General features: G+C 35.1%; 1 protein-coding gene across 2 annotated transcripts in view; it reads right to left on the bottom strand.

The window, feature by feature from the left end:
- Nucleotides 1-6,263: 6,263 nt before the first annotated feature.
- Nucleotides 6,264-13,105, bottom strand: part of LOC114403020 (ubiquitin carboxyl-terminal hydrolase 12-like) — a 45,286-nt gene continuing 38,444 nt past the window's right edge. For both annotated transcript variants that reach the window (XM_028365731.1, XM_028365730.1), the window contains exons 21-32: nucleotides 9,653-9,763; nucleotides 9,376-9,431; nucleotides 9,052-9,229; nucleotides 8,876-8,977; nucleotides 8,719-8,790; nucleotides 8,240-8,305; nucleotides 7,959-8,024; nucleotides 7,679-7,765; nucleotides 7,440-7,556; nucleotides 7,220-7,294; nucleotides 7,034-7,120; nucleotides 6,264-6,935 (exon numbers count right to left, since the gene is read on the bottom strand). In XM_028365731.1, the coding sequence (XP_028221532.1) occupies nucleotides 6,894-6,935; nucleotides 7,034-7,120; nucleotides 7,220-7,294; nucleotides 7,440-7,556; nucleotides 7,679-7,765; nucleotides 7,959-8,024; nucleotides 8,240-8,305; nucleotides 8,719-8,790; nucleotides 8,876-8,977; nucleotides 9,052-9,229; nucleotides 9,376-9,431; nucleotides 9,653-9,763 (1,059 nt within the window). In that variant the 3' untranslated portion in view covers nucleotides 6,264-6,893. The remainder of the gene's footprint in view (nucleotides 6,936-7,033; nucleotides 7,121-7,219; nucleotides 7,295-7,439; nucleotides 7,557-7,678; nucleotides 7,766-7,958; nucleotides 8,025-8,239; nucleotides 8,306-8,718; nucleotides 8,791-8,875; nucleotides 8,978-9,051; nucleotides 9,230-9,375; nucleotides 9,432-9,652; nucleotides 9,764-13,105) is intronic.

The following is a 13,105-nucleotide window of genomic DNA, read 5'->3' on the forward strand; positions in this document are numbered from 1 at the left end:
CATTGGATAGAAGACTCCAAGAAGATTGGGTCAAAGATGCAAGAGAAGACCCTAGGGTTCTCATGAGCCTTAGGGTAGATTTCGGGCCCATGAGCTAAGTATGAGCCCACTTATCTTTGTACGTATTAGATTAAGGTTTCATTATTTTTGGGCCTTTTATTTAGGGCTCCATAATGTAGGTAGGATACCCTAGAAATGTAGGATTTTTCAGCCCTTGTATTTTAGGGCACCTAGACTAGTTTTTGTATTAGGGGTAGTTTTGTAATTTCATATGCATTAAGTGAATATTTGATATGTGTGTTGGGAAGTATAAACTTCAACTCTAAGTTCCATACATATTACACTTCGCATGTTTGCGAATGTATTAAACATGCACCAAACATCTTCTTCATCAATAATTGGACATGTCGTATACTCAACATGTCCATTAATTTCATGTATAAGACAATGATACCAAATTGAATTAATTGTGGAAGAAACATTGGCATCTGTAATTGATGATTGTATCACACTGGTTATGTCGGTCAGCGTCATCGTTGGCTACAACAACATCGATCTTGTGTTGTCACTGGTGAAAATTGTGTTTCCAGTTGAATTGCGGGTGATATCACCATTGACATAAACAAACACACAAATTGGACATGAACTCATTTTTCATGCACTATTGTTTTCTGGCTCATTGACACTTTGATGTAACTGTGCAAACAATAGGGTGATATCATGCAGTTAAATATAGAGGCAGGCGTGCTTTGGAAGCTAGAGGCATGACAATAAGACAATCGTGTAGAGGGGTTTTGGAATCTTAAGGTGTTACAATAAGGCTTTCGTTTTAATGGAAATTGGAATCACGAGGCATGATTATATCATTGTTTATTTTATGGCCTTTGGAATCTCGAGGCCTCACATTCAGACAAAAGCCATGTGCAAGACAGTCTCTCATGCCAAGTATCATTGCATGTGACCGCATAGTGAACAACTGCACACAACCAACGGACAAAATCCCAATTAAGCTTAAGGGCCCATGTTCTGCATTTTTTTTAAGTTATGTCCAAACACATTTATAATATTCGTGACACATTTTTTCCATAGTTTGAATGTCAAAGAATCCAAAAAATATATATCATGCACCAATTCCATGGACAACCACCTCAAAATAATAGCACAAAATAAAATAAAATAAAACTTTGATTTGGACCCTTGCAATTATGCTTAAGTGTCCATGTTCTGCATTTTTTAATTTATTTCCAAACACATTTATAATATCCACGACACATTTTTTCTGTAGTTTGAAGGTCAAAGACTCCAAAAAAATATCGTGCACCAAATCCATGGACAACTACCTCAAAATAGGAGCACAAAATTTAAAAAAAAAAAACTATGATTTGGACCCTTGCAACTATGCTTTAGTGCCCATGTTCTACATTTTTTCTAATTTATGTCCAACATATTAATGATATCCATGACACATTTTTTCCATAGTTTGAACGTCAAGGAATCCAAAAAAAAATATCATGCATCATTTTGATGGACAACCACCTAAAAATAGGAGCACAAAATCAAAAAAACTATGATTTAGACCCTTGCAACTATGCTTAAATGTTCATGTTCTGCATTTTTTTAATTTATGTCCAAACACATTTATAATATCCATGACACATTTTTTCCGTAGTTTGAACGTCAAAGACTCCAAAAAATATATATTGTGCACCAAATCCATGGACAACAACCTCAAAATAGGAGCACAAAATAAAATAAAATAAAACTATGATTTGGACCCTTGCAACTATGCTTTAGTGCGCATGTTCTGCATTTTTGTTCATTTATGTCCAACACATTAATTATATCCATGACACATTTTTTCCATAGTTTGAACGTCAAGGAATCCAAAAAAAACATTATATATCGTGCACCAGTTCCATGGACAACCACCTAAAAGTAGGAGCACAAAATCAAAAAAACTATGATTTGGACCCTTGCAACTATGTTTAAGTATCCATGTTCTACATTTTTTTCAATTTATGTCCAACACATTAATGATATTTGTTTCACATTTTTTTCATAGTTTGAACTTCAAATAACTCAAAAAAAATATTGTGCATCAGTTCCATGGACAACCACCTCAAAATAGGAGCACAAAATAAAAAAAAAACTATGATTTGGACCCTTGCAACTATGCTGAAGTGCTCATTTACCAGTTCATCTAAATGCACAGTTAACTAGTGACTCACCCAACTAGAAGCAAATTCTATTAATACCACTACAGCTAAATACATTCGTAGTCAAATATTCATCTCAACCCCTACCACAATGTGTCACCCAATTGCATATGTTTGTGTTTATAACAACAAGCAAATCTGCAACATTAATGAGGGCACCACCTTCATTAGTAACAACACAAAAACTTTCATGGTCAACAAGGCTATAACCTTTACACAATTGCTTGAACTTGTTCACCAAAAACTAAACATTGAACCACATCAACATATCCAACATCTCCACTTTCGGTGCCCCATATTTGAGTCAGGACAACGTTATATGTACACATTTTTTATTTTGCGAGATGATGCTAATGCTCGAAAAATATCCAACATTTTTTACAACAACCCACTACTACCATTTGTGGAGTTATTTGTCATATTTTGTGACAATAATAACCCACCAACCAACCAACATGACTCAACCTCCAATCTTGAGGACCTATCGAATGAATATGAGAGTTGTTGGGTTAATAACCATGATAGTGATACTAACTCCTCTTTCGGGCCCAAAGGAAGTAACATGTCTCCATCCCACGAAACAATATTCAAACAGGATTGGTAATCTAGGAATGATTCATGTCTTAGTTGTTTCTGCTATGAGGTTTTCATGTAGTGTCTTATGTCCATGTTCAGCGATCACTTTACGTAATGAAATAAATTAAAGGTTGTTGTTTAAGTTAACAATTTCCAGTTTATCCACTTCTACTGTAGTAGGTGGTATGGTAACATAACAATCGAAATTCACAACACTTTGCAATTTACACTTTACAATTCTAACCTTATGAGATTTCAATACATATCAACAGGGCAAAATGCTCATACAACTATAAATAACATTATACACCCTCAATACAACCACACAATTTCACACAACATACCTTTACAAACCAAATCAATCTTAATATTATGACATTCTTGGGAGAAACAAGTAGTCAGATCATTGCTAACTTGAGATTAGCCTTCATTTTTCCAAATGGATCAATCACTCACAACCAAACTGGTGTTTATTTTCAAAGTTCCACTATAAAACCAATGCGAGTTCCTAATGACTTTTCTTTTGAAACACTCAAGAGTAAAATGCACAACACCCTTCAGCTAACCAACGATCAATTAGTGGTTGAAATCTACTACCGACTGTCATTCATAGATGCAGGTCAGCAATATGTTTTTCAATCTCTATAATTGAAGAATGATGATGATGTTTACACAATGTTAATGTGCAATAAGAAATACTCGTGTGTTGGCTCTATAGAATTATTATGTACCATCAATAGAACACCGGATGATATACTCAACTTGCTTCAATCCACTATCACTCCTACTCATGATGTAATTCTGTATTACAACGGGAAGTGGAACATACCACGCCAAGGTGGGTTTTTGGGTTACTCCTTCACTAAAACAAATCCAATAAGATTTGACATTCCTTCGGGATGTAGCATGGATAAACTCAAGGATTTAATCAAGCAAGTTGCACCTATGGGATTTCCCCTTATGGAATTCACAAATCACAGATGGTAAGACGATTGTTCTTTCGACAACCAAGTCATGCTAAGTATTCAGAAAATATAATCGAATATGAAATAACAACATAATTGAAAAATGACGAAGACGTGCTAAAGGTATTAATACAATCCAACTATTGAAAACGATTCTGCCCAATAGAAATTTTAGCTATTTTTAACAAATCAGTAATCAAAATGGAAGAAGACATGTCTCTTGTCCAACATTTCTCAGATTATCGTTAGTTTCGTTGTAATTGTGTTGCAATTATATTTTTTAGTATGTTTCGTTATTATCGTCTATCATCTTAGTTACCGCATTTTTTAATTTTATGTCTATTATATAAGAAAGATGTATTAATTATTTATTCATACATAACAAAATAAAACCGTCAACGACATATAAATTTAGTTAAAAAATACACATCGTAACTAAAAAATTATACAATAATTTTCTCCAATTTTATCATTTTTCTTTATCTATATATATTTATAAAAAAATTAAAAAATAATTTTTTTAAAAAAAACATGTTGAGAATTGGGATTTGGGAGACCCAAATTCTCAAGACAAAATTACAAATTGGACCCGAAAATATTGGGGCAAATAATAGGAGGGGTTATATATTTTTGTAATTATTTTTATATTTTGGAAAAAAATTCATTAGACTTCCTAGTGATGGAGGGCTCGACAGACGTCAAGAGGAACTCCAGAATGACCTGTGTCGGCTTCAAAAATTAATGTCATAGCAACGTGATGGTGGTTCGAACGTCCACGTCATAAAATCCCCAGTTTTGTTATGAAGAACACAAAAATTTGAATTGCAATTGAGATTGTTGTTCTTATGATGAATTATCACGATCAATGACGAATCACAAATCGATTTATTCATGAAATATGTAAAATTACACTCTCCTCAATGACTGATATAATATGTGCAAGCCCCAATCATATAACAGATTCTTTCCAAAATTAATTTGGGACAAGAACTAAAAAATTCTTTTGTGAATAAAGACAAACTCAAGAATTCACGGAAGGAGGAAATGATCTGATGCTCTTTCTCTAAACATTCTTCAATATAAATATTCATAATAATTAATTAGAAATAATGGCTAATTAATATAATTAAAAAAGATAATAATTACAATTAAAACATGACATTAATTGACATTAAAATAAGTAATTAAATTAATTAAATAGTATGTTAATCTTTCAAAATATCTAACCAAAATATGCAACAGTAAAAAGAATACTTGTTTCAACTTAACAATGGAAGGTGACTTCTATGCATGTGCAGGTTGTTTTTGCTTTAGTTAATTATAACAATTTTTAAACAGTCAGAACCAAAATTTAGAAAACACGGCATTACTTAACACATGAGATGATTCAAAACAAAATTAATATATCAGGATTCAAAGATCCAACACAAAAGAAAAGAAGGATGCATCTGGATAAGGAAATATAAAATTTCGAGAAATTTAAAATGTATAAAAACTTAATTGTATTATTTAAATTTATTATATTTTAAAATATTGTTTTTATAAACAATTTAAACCTGATTTTAAAATACACCTTTAATTTTATTTTTCGTCGATTTTAATCCTAGTTCTTGATGAAGAACTTCATCACATCATTGGTAAACAATGGTTGCATGATTCTGCTTGCTATTTCTATCCTCTTTGTTGCTCTTAATAAAGGAGTAATCGGATCATTGCTCTTGCCGGTGAAGGAGGCGCAGGAGTCTGAATCTTTGTTCTTGCATTGAAGGAATCATGGGAATCTGAATCGTCGTAGTCAAAGAAACCATTGGCGGAGGTGTCACTAAATTTGCGTCATAGAGAAAAGGCCATGTGAGATCCGAGTCAGCGTGAATGGTGGCAATAAGCAGTGCCTACGCTTTCGAGCACATTTGAAATCACCATTGACGAGAAATAATGGTATGTAAGAACGATGTAGAGCGAACGTAAAAAGAATTCCCAAATTCTGTTTTTAGAAGGAATTTAAAATTCTTAAATTTCAGTTAATTAAAATTTCTCATTAAAATTCCCAAATTTTATATTCTTCCCAACAAACTATCCAAACAATATATTTTAGAACAATAGAACTTCGAATCCCCTTGAAAATTACTTTCCCCACTTTAAAAACCTAAAACAAAATTCAAAAATTTATCAACTTAACAATTTAAACCAAAAATATTTCACTATTTGTCACGTGTCTTACTCCTACTGAATACGTGTTTTATTTGCGTAAGCTAACAATAACATCAGTACAGTATCCACTGCATATATATTTTGCTCAATAATCACAATAATTTACACTTACGAGTGCAATGAAATGAAGTAACAAAGAAGCAGCATCGTTTCTGACATTAAACTCGAGAGGATACAATGCAGCATCGATATTTCTCTCATTAAGCTCGAGACAAGGAAAATAAAATAACAAAAACGCATTTCTCTTCCTACTAGCATCTAATCACCTAACTGGCGTTTACATTTTTTCCACAACTAGAAGGAAAATGTCAACATCCAATATAATAGCCATTATTCATATAGCTGAAGTGAGAAAGCGCTTACAATTTTTTTTTCTCCAATGTTCTATTCATAGCTAAATGTGACGGGGGAACAAGAAAAAACATCATATGAAAATTTTATGCTGACCAAATAGATATATGGAAGCTCGTAAATCTTTTACATTACATAAAAAAGCTGTCTCTGCTACACCATTATGCAGCCCTCACTTAGATTAACACTTCTTCTAACTGGACAAAATCAGCAAGCAATCAAAGAAAATGACAAAAGTCAACCAACTATACCCTGTATACACTCACTATTCCAAAAATCTTATGTACTGATACAGTTTCAGCGATGATGATCAATGACCTCAACTTGTAGAACCTCCATATAAAAACGGAAGCAGTAAAAAGCTCAAGGCGCTGCGGTTGGCAGATACAAGATGTTGAGAGCAATGCTACTCCATTGACAAAGAATTACATACCACAAATTAACTTAAAGTCTGCAGACACCACCTGAATTGCTGGATTCATTAGTCCTATAAATAGTTGCCTTTTGCCATCTTCACCATGTTTACAAGCCCATAGAAATATAACAATGCCATCTTCATCAATATAGCAGTTTCCTAATTATAAATCTTTACTGGCTTCTCAAATGTGTGGCGATTCTGAAAACAAAAGCCATATAATTTTGAATGGTGTAAACAAAAGCAAGTTTTTTACCCCCAAAACAAAAGAAGGCTTACTCATCAGAAAATTCACTAACCTGGTTGACAGCATATGATCTTTTAGGAGCATTGTCAGTATGCTCCAAACCAAGATATTGCTCCCAAGCACCATAAACATCTCTTCTCTATCATAGGATACCAAAACAAGTACAATGTAATCACAAATTCAAACATGAATATAGCGGATATCTTTTTAAGAAAAAAAATTACAATGAAGTCTCAACCTGAAAACGACTGGAAACAACGTCAGAATCTTGAAGGTACTCAGGACGCCCTAGTGATAGAAATGCAAACTTCCACTGGCCAAACAAGAAATAGTAAAAAAAAAAAAACAGTTAGGTGAACTGAAATCAAATGTACATATGAACTTTTTCTCAATTAAAACATCAAGCAAACAAAATTAATCAAAAAGATGGTCACCAAAAAAATAACACGAGAAATCACCTTGCAGAATTCATCATCAGGAACTTGAAGTTTCTTTTGTATTCGCACTTTAATTTCGTCAAGAGTTTCACCTTCATGTATAACCAGAAAAAAAGGTTCCCCAAAGTTTTGAATTTGCTGTAAATTTTCAAGGAAAAACAAAATAAATACTTTTGTAAAACAATTAATATCAGCATAAAATATCAAAGACATCAAAAATTTTAAAACTTCACTAAAAACAAGAATTAAAAACTAATTACCATTTGGTTTTGAGCTGTCTCTTTATTGAAATGGTAAACATGAATTAGACGATCATGAGAACCAAGATTTTTCTCTTCTTCTGGAATCTGTTACATTTGAATATGACCATGTAAGAATAACAATTATTTTGTGAGGAATTGAACAAAAATAGAACATAATTATATATTTACAAGAGTCGGGCAGTGTTATCATCATTTGAACAAATAAAAGCAAGAATACAACATTACACTAAATGCTATCTCCCTTGATCTAGCCCCACATACAGAAAGAGATTCCTACCTCCTCTGCTCGTAGTGTCCAGTATTGATCATTAATGCTTTCAATCTTTTCATTGGGAGGGAAGACCTGCACAGAAAGGGCAGGAAGTGGGGAAAAAAAGATTTCAACAATAAAAATGTGTTTTTTTGTGATAGTCAATAGCACAAGCAAAAACAGACAGGCAGAGGGCAGGATCATAATTGAATAGTAAATTTAATCAAGATTCCCAGATGATTTCTTTTTTAAACAATAACAAAATATAGTAATACATCCACAAGTCATCAACGCGTGTAATTTCATACCTTGTATATTTTGTGATAGAAGACTTCAAGCAACCGAAGTTCAGCTTCAGGATCAGATAACTCTACCTAAGCAATAGTAAAAAGTGGGCATGATATATAGAAATATAGTATACTTATTTTTAAAATTTATTCATGTTAGAAAATTTTCCAATATTATTAGGAAAATTTGGTATTTGCCCTACATTGCAATCATCTCACATCAGGTAAATATGGCTGAGTCTTGGAATTTTGGTTTGGGCCTAACTCAAGCCCAAAAACTAGCTCATGGGGTGAGGATCCCCCCTCCCCCAATATTAGTGTATTCTTACACCACTAAGTGTATTATACTAATACCCAACCATCTTGGCCACATCACTAGTCAGTGTGGTATCTCAAACAGAGTTAATTGGCACTTCTTATTTCCCTTTTGATAGTCAGTGTGACTTTTGAGCGTGTTTTGTATGTAAGCATGTTAATGAATGAAAGCTTAACAATTTCACCTTTGTTTTAAGATCATCAAGGACATCCCCAACAGTGCTCTGCTTTGGGAGTCGGATAGTATGAATAACCACCTGATAAGAATATTTAAAGAAACAAAGAAACTGTTATGAGAAAAATCTACATAAAAATGGAAGAGAATTTGGTAAACATACTCACTTCCTCCTTAGTGGCATGATGAAATGCAACTTTTAGAGTTTTCAACCCTTGTAATTCTGGTAGAGGGATGTCAAGTACTTCATAGTATAATATATCCGACGTCTGACATTGAGAAAAGGAATAAGATCTATTGCCTTTTCAAGAAAAGATATTAAGATTAATATAACAATAGTTACCTGATTGTAATGAACTAACATATCAGACAAATGTTCTACCCCTCGGTATTTAATAGGCTGGGGTTTTGGTTGTTGGGAGTAGCAGTTGTGTGGTGTAAGCCGTATTTTGGATGGATCATCCAGACCAAGTTGTTGGGCTACTCTCTCCACCACATCATCATACGTAAAAAGCCTTGACCTAGAAATTAATATATGGGAAAATATAAGACTGAGGACAAAATGCTAAGCATAATTATCTATAAATAACTACATCTGCACGTTAGTAAAAAATCTATATAGTATCAAACTTAACAATTTGCCCCCAATAAGTTCCAAGATGCTTACATCTCCAGGAAAAAGTCATCTTCCTTCGGTCTATCCAGAGATCGAAAGTGAACCACCTAAGAGTAAATCACATATATAAGCAATTTTAGCTCACATTTCAATATTAACATGAAATTTCCAAGATTAATTAATTACAAAGATATACACAAGCATAGGCACACAGTGAAAAGAAGGCAAGATAATCTACTTAAAAAATGGCTGAATTTGGGAGGTTTCACATCCACATCACCAAAAACTAAACAAATTTGCATTCAGTAAACCCAAACAATAAAAGTACCTGGCGATTGTGCACATATTCTAAATATGAGGGCACGTCTGGATACCGGGCATTTTCCTCACTGTCCATAGAGGAAGCCTTCTGAAAGCATATGATATCTCCATCTTCCAGCTGCAAATATAGAATATAAGTCAATAAACTCAATTGAGGCATTTGGTTTGCCAAATGTTTTCCAATAATGTGCATTGTTACATAGAATAATGGATTCCAATGTTTGGCAAAACTACCAAAAATATTTGAAATCAAACATGATTGCCAGGAATATTTTTCCTGAACATTCTAGTACTAGTTATCATTCCCGAGTAATAGAGCTCTTAGCCGAACAGAAAAGAAGATATCTGAACGAGAGAAAACTTGAGAATCAAGAAATTGTAATTGTTATTGGCTTTTAGACAGAGTGAGAGAAAATTTAGAGAGAGAGAACTGATATTATTCAATCTGAAATTCAGTTCCAGAGGTAGTTACAAAGGAATATTTATAGGCCTCTGATCCTTCGAACTAAGTACAAAACAGAATTAACAAATAGGAGGGAAATTCTGTTAATAGACTAACAGCCTAATACTAGTGAGGGGTTGTTAGCTTGGGGCTGTTAGGAAAAGCTAGCAGCCCATGCAAACTGTTTTCAGTTATTCTTACATATACTCTAATACCCCCCCCCCCCCCCCCCCCCCAACTCAAGGGGGAGAATTTTCAGAGGAAACTTCACATTGAGTTTTCCCCTGAGAACTTCAAAACTTGCTGACAAAAGAGGGTTGGTCAGCACATCTGCCCACTGATCCAGAGCTGGTATGCGTAAGACTTTAAGCTGCTTGACCAGAACCTTTTCCCTAACAAACAATACATCAATTTCCATATGTTTCATGCGACTGTGGAACACAGGATTATGAGCAATGGATAAGACGAAGGTGTAGGAGTTACACAAGGAGGAGACAGATTAGGGTTAAGACTGAAATAGGAGGTAATGTTTTGTACTGGGCTATAAGATGAAGGAAATCTCAGCTCATTAGACAGCACATCCTTAGAAATATAAATTCTGCCAGTTGAAGACAGACATTTATAGCCTTTATGAGATGAGGAGTACCCCAAGAACACACATTCCTGAGAACGAAAATTGAGTTTGAGTATGATAAGGTCTTAACAAAGGAAAACAGGCACAGCTAAAGGTTTTAAGGAAATGGAAGTCAGGATCTTTGTTGAAAAGAGTGACAAAGGGAATAGCAAAGTTTAGAGATGCAGTAGGCAGTCTATTAATTAGGTAGACAGCAGTAGTAAAGGCCTAGTCCCAAAATTATAGAGGTAAAGCTACATAATGTAATAAAGTGAGACCTAGATCAACTATGTGCCTGTGTTTTCTCTCAACCACACCATTTTGATGATGTGTGTGAGGACAAATCAATCTGTGAGAGATACCATAGGAGGTTAGGAGAGCAGACAAGGGTCTATACTCATATTTATATGAACTTGAATGCCAATAACCTTGAGTATAATTCAAGGATGGAGAAGTGAGCAATTGAGTGTCTTTGTTGTAACGAACAAGACAAGTCTCGTGACCGTAAAGCAGAGCTTCAATCTCAGCAATGGATGGAGTTCATTTCTTACTTTCGATCACTGAGATAATTGGCGCATAATTAGAAGGGAAACCTTCCAGAATTGCATCAACGTACTCCTCATGGTGAACCGGAACACCAACACCGACAAGCTCATCGGCGTAGCCTTTAATCTTATGGAGATATTCATCCATTGATTTTCCTTAAAGTGAAACTGCACACATCGCAGTTCGCAGCTGGCACGCTCTCGATTTGGTGAGAAGACTTAAATGCTCATGAAATTCTCCCACACCTGATAGGAGTGATTTGAGCCTAAAACACAAGAGAACAGACTTCAAGAGAGTGGATTGGAGTCAAACGAGGAGCGTTTGGTTCTGAACTTCTCAAGCCTCATATTTGATTGACGCGGTAGGCAATTCGATCCTCTTCCGTGAGATATCGAGGTGGAACAATCGGATTCACCACAAAACGGTGCAGTTTGTGTGATTTGATTACTGGTTCGACATGTTGTCTCTAGTGTAGGTAGGGAATCATCTAGCTTCTTAGCTATGGAGGTCGGAAAAGAGTGGGAAGCAAAACCTTGAGACGCGGAAGCCATGGATGTGGAAGAAGAAACTGGAAAAATCGAAGAGAAGAGCTTTCACGAAAAACTGGCTCTAGATACCATTTTAGATTTAGAGAACAGAGAAAGAGAGAAAAATATTGAGAAATGATATTGATATTATTGAGTCTGAAACTTAGTTAAGAAGTTAGTTACAAAAGAGATATTTATAGACCTCTAGGCCTTCAGCCTAAGCACATAACAGAATAACAGAATACTATTATAACAGGATAACTGAATAGCAGAATTCAGTTTATAACAGGATACTGAATAACAGAATTCAGTTAGTAAACTAACATCTTGATACAAGTGTAGGGCTGTTAACAGCCCTTGCAAACTGTTTTTACAGTTAATTACATATACTCTAATAAATAGGGTGTTCACTTGGGTCCTCCGACGAGGTAAGCTTTGTCGAGAGCGACATGGCAACGTCGGCGTGGTCTAAATATGCCTCGTCGGAGGCGAAGATCCGTCTAGAAAACCGACAACCGGACGATGATGGTGGAAACCAGACAGGAAGGGACAGCGAGCGGCAGAAGACCAATGGACAAAGAAACATGTGTGGACCAAAGGACAATAACCTCCAGATCCTGTCAACAGTCACTTACTCAACTACTGACAGTAAAAAAAACGCAATCGGGGCAGCTATGTCTCAAAGTCAAACATCATCACAGCAGACTACCTATGTTGAGAGGTTATCGAAAGACAGAATAGGTGGTAGCCAGGAGATGGAGGCAGGTACGGGTATGGTGGAAATGGGAAACACAGCTGGAATAAGGGAAGAGGAAAGGAACAACACTGTCAAAAGTGGAAGAAATGAACTTGAAGTGGGCCCATCCGCATCAGCAAATATTGAGTTAAAAGGGAGGGGATCACATGTTGCACCACATGCAGAGGAGAGGGACAGGTCAGCAATGGGCTTTGCTAATGACACTAATGTGGAGTCTCACATAAAGCAAAATAATGATATTGGGCCTAAAACAAATGGGCTTGTCTGGAAGGTATATTCCAGACATACATGGTGTAGAAAGCAAAAAGACAACTCAAATGTTGTTGCACCCGAATATGGAAAGGAGGATGGAATAAATAGCGTGAAAATAAGCCAGCCCATTGATGAGTCAGGCCAATTTGAGACTTCCCCATTATATCGAAGGGCAGTGGATTGAAGGAACTAATTGACTGGGAAGAGCAGAGTAGTGAAAGGTTGGACTTGGGGTTTTCAACAAAAAATAAAAGCCCAACAACATTGGAGCATACCAGACAAGCAGTAATGTGTTGGGACTTGGCCAAGACTATGGGTGTAAC

This window comes from Glycine soja, chromosome 20 (genome assembly GCF_004193775.1).
Source record: "Glycine soja cultivar W05 chromosome 20, ASM419377v2, whole genome shotgun sequence".
Taxonomy (NCBI): Eukaryota; Viridiplantae; Streptophyta; class Magnoliopsida; order Fabales; family Fabaceae; genus Glycine; species Glycine soja.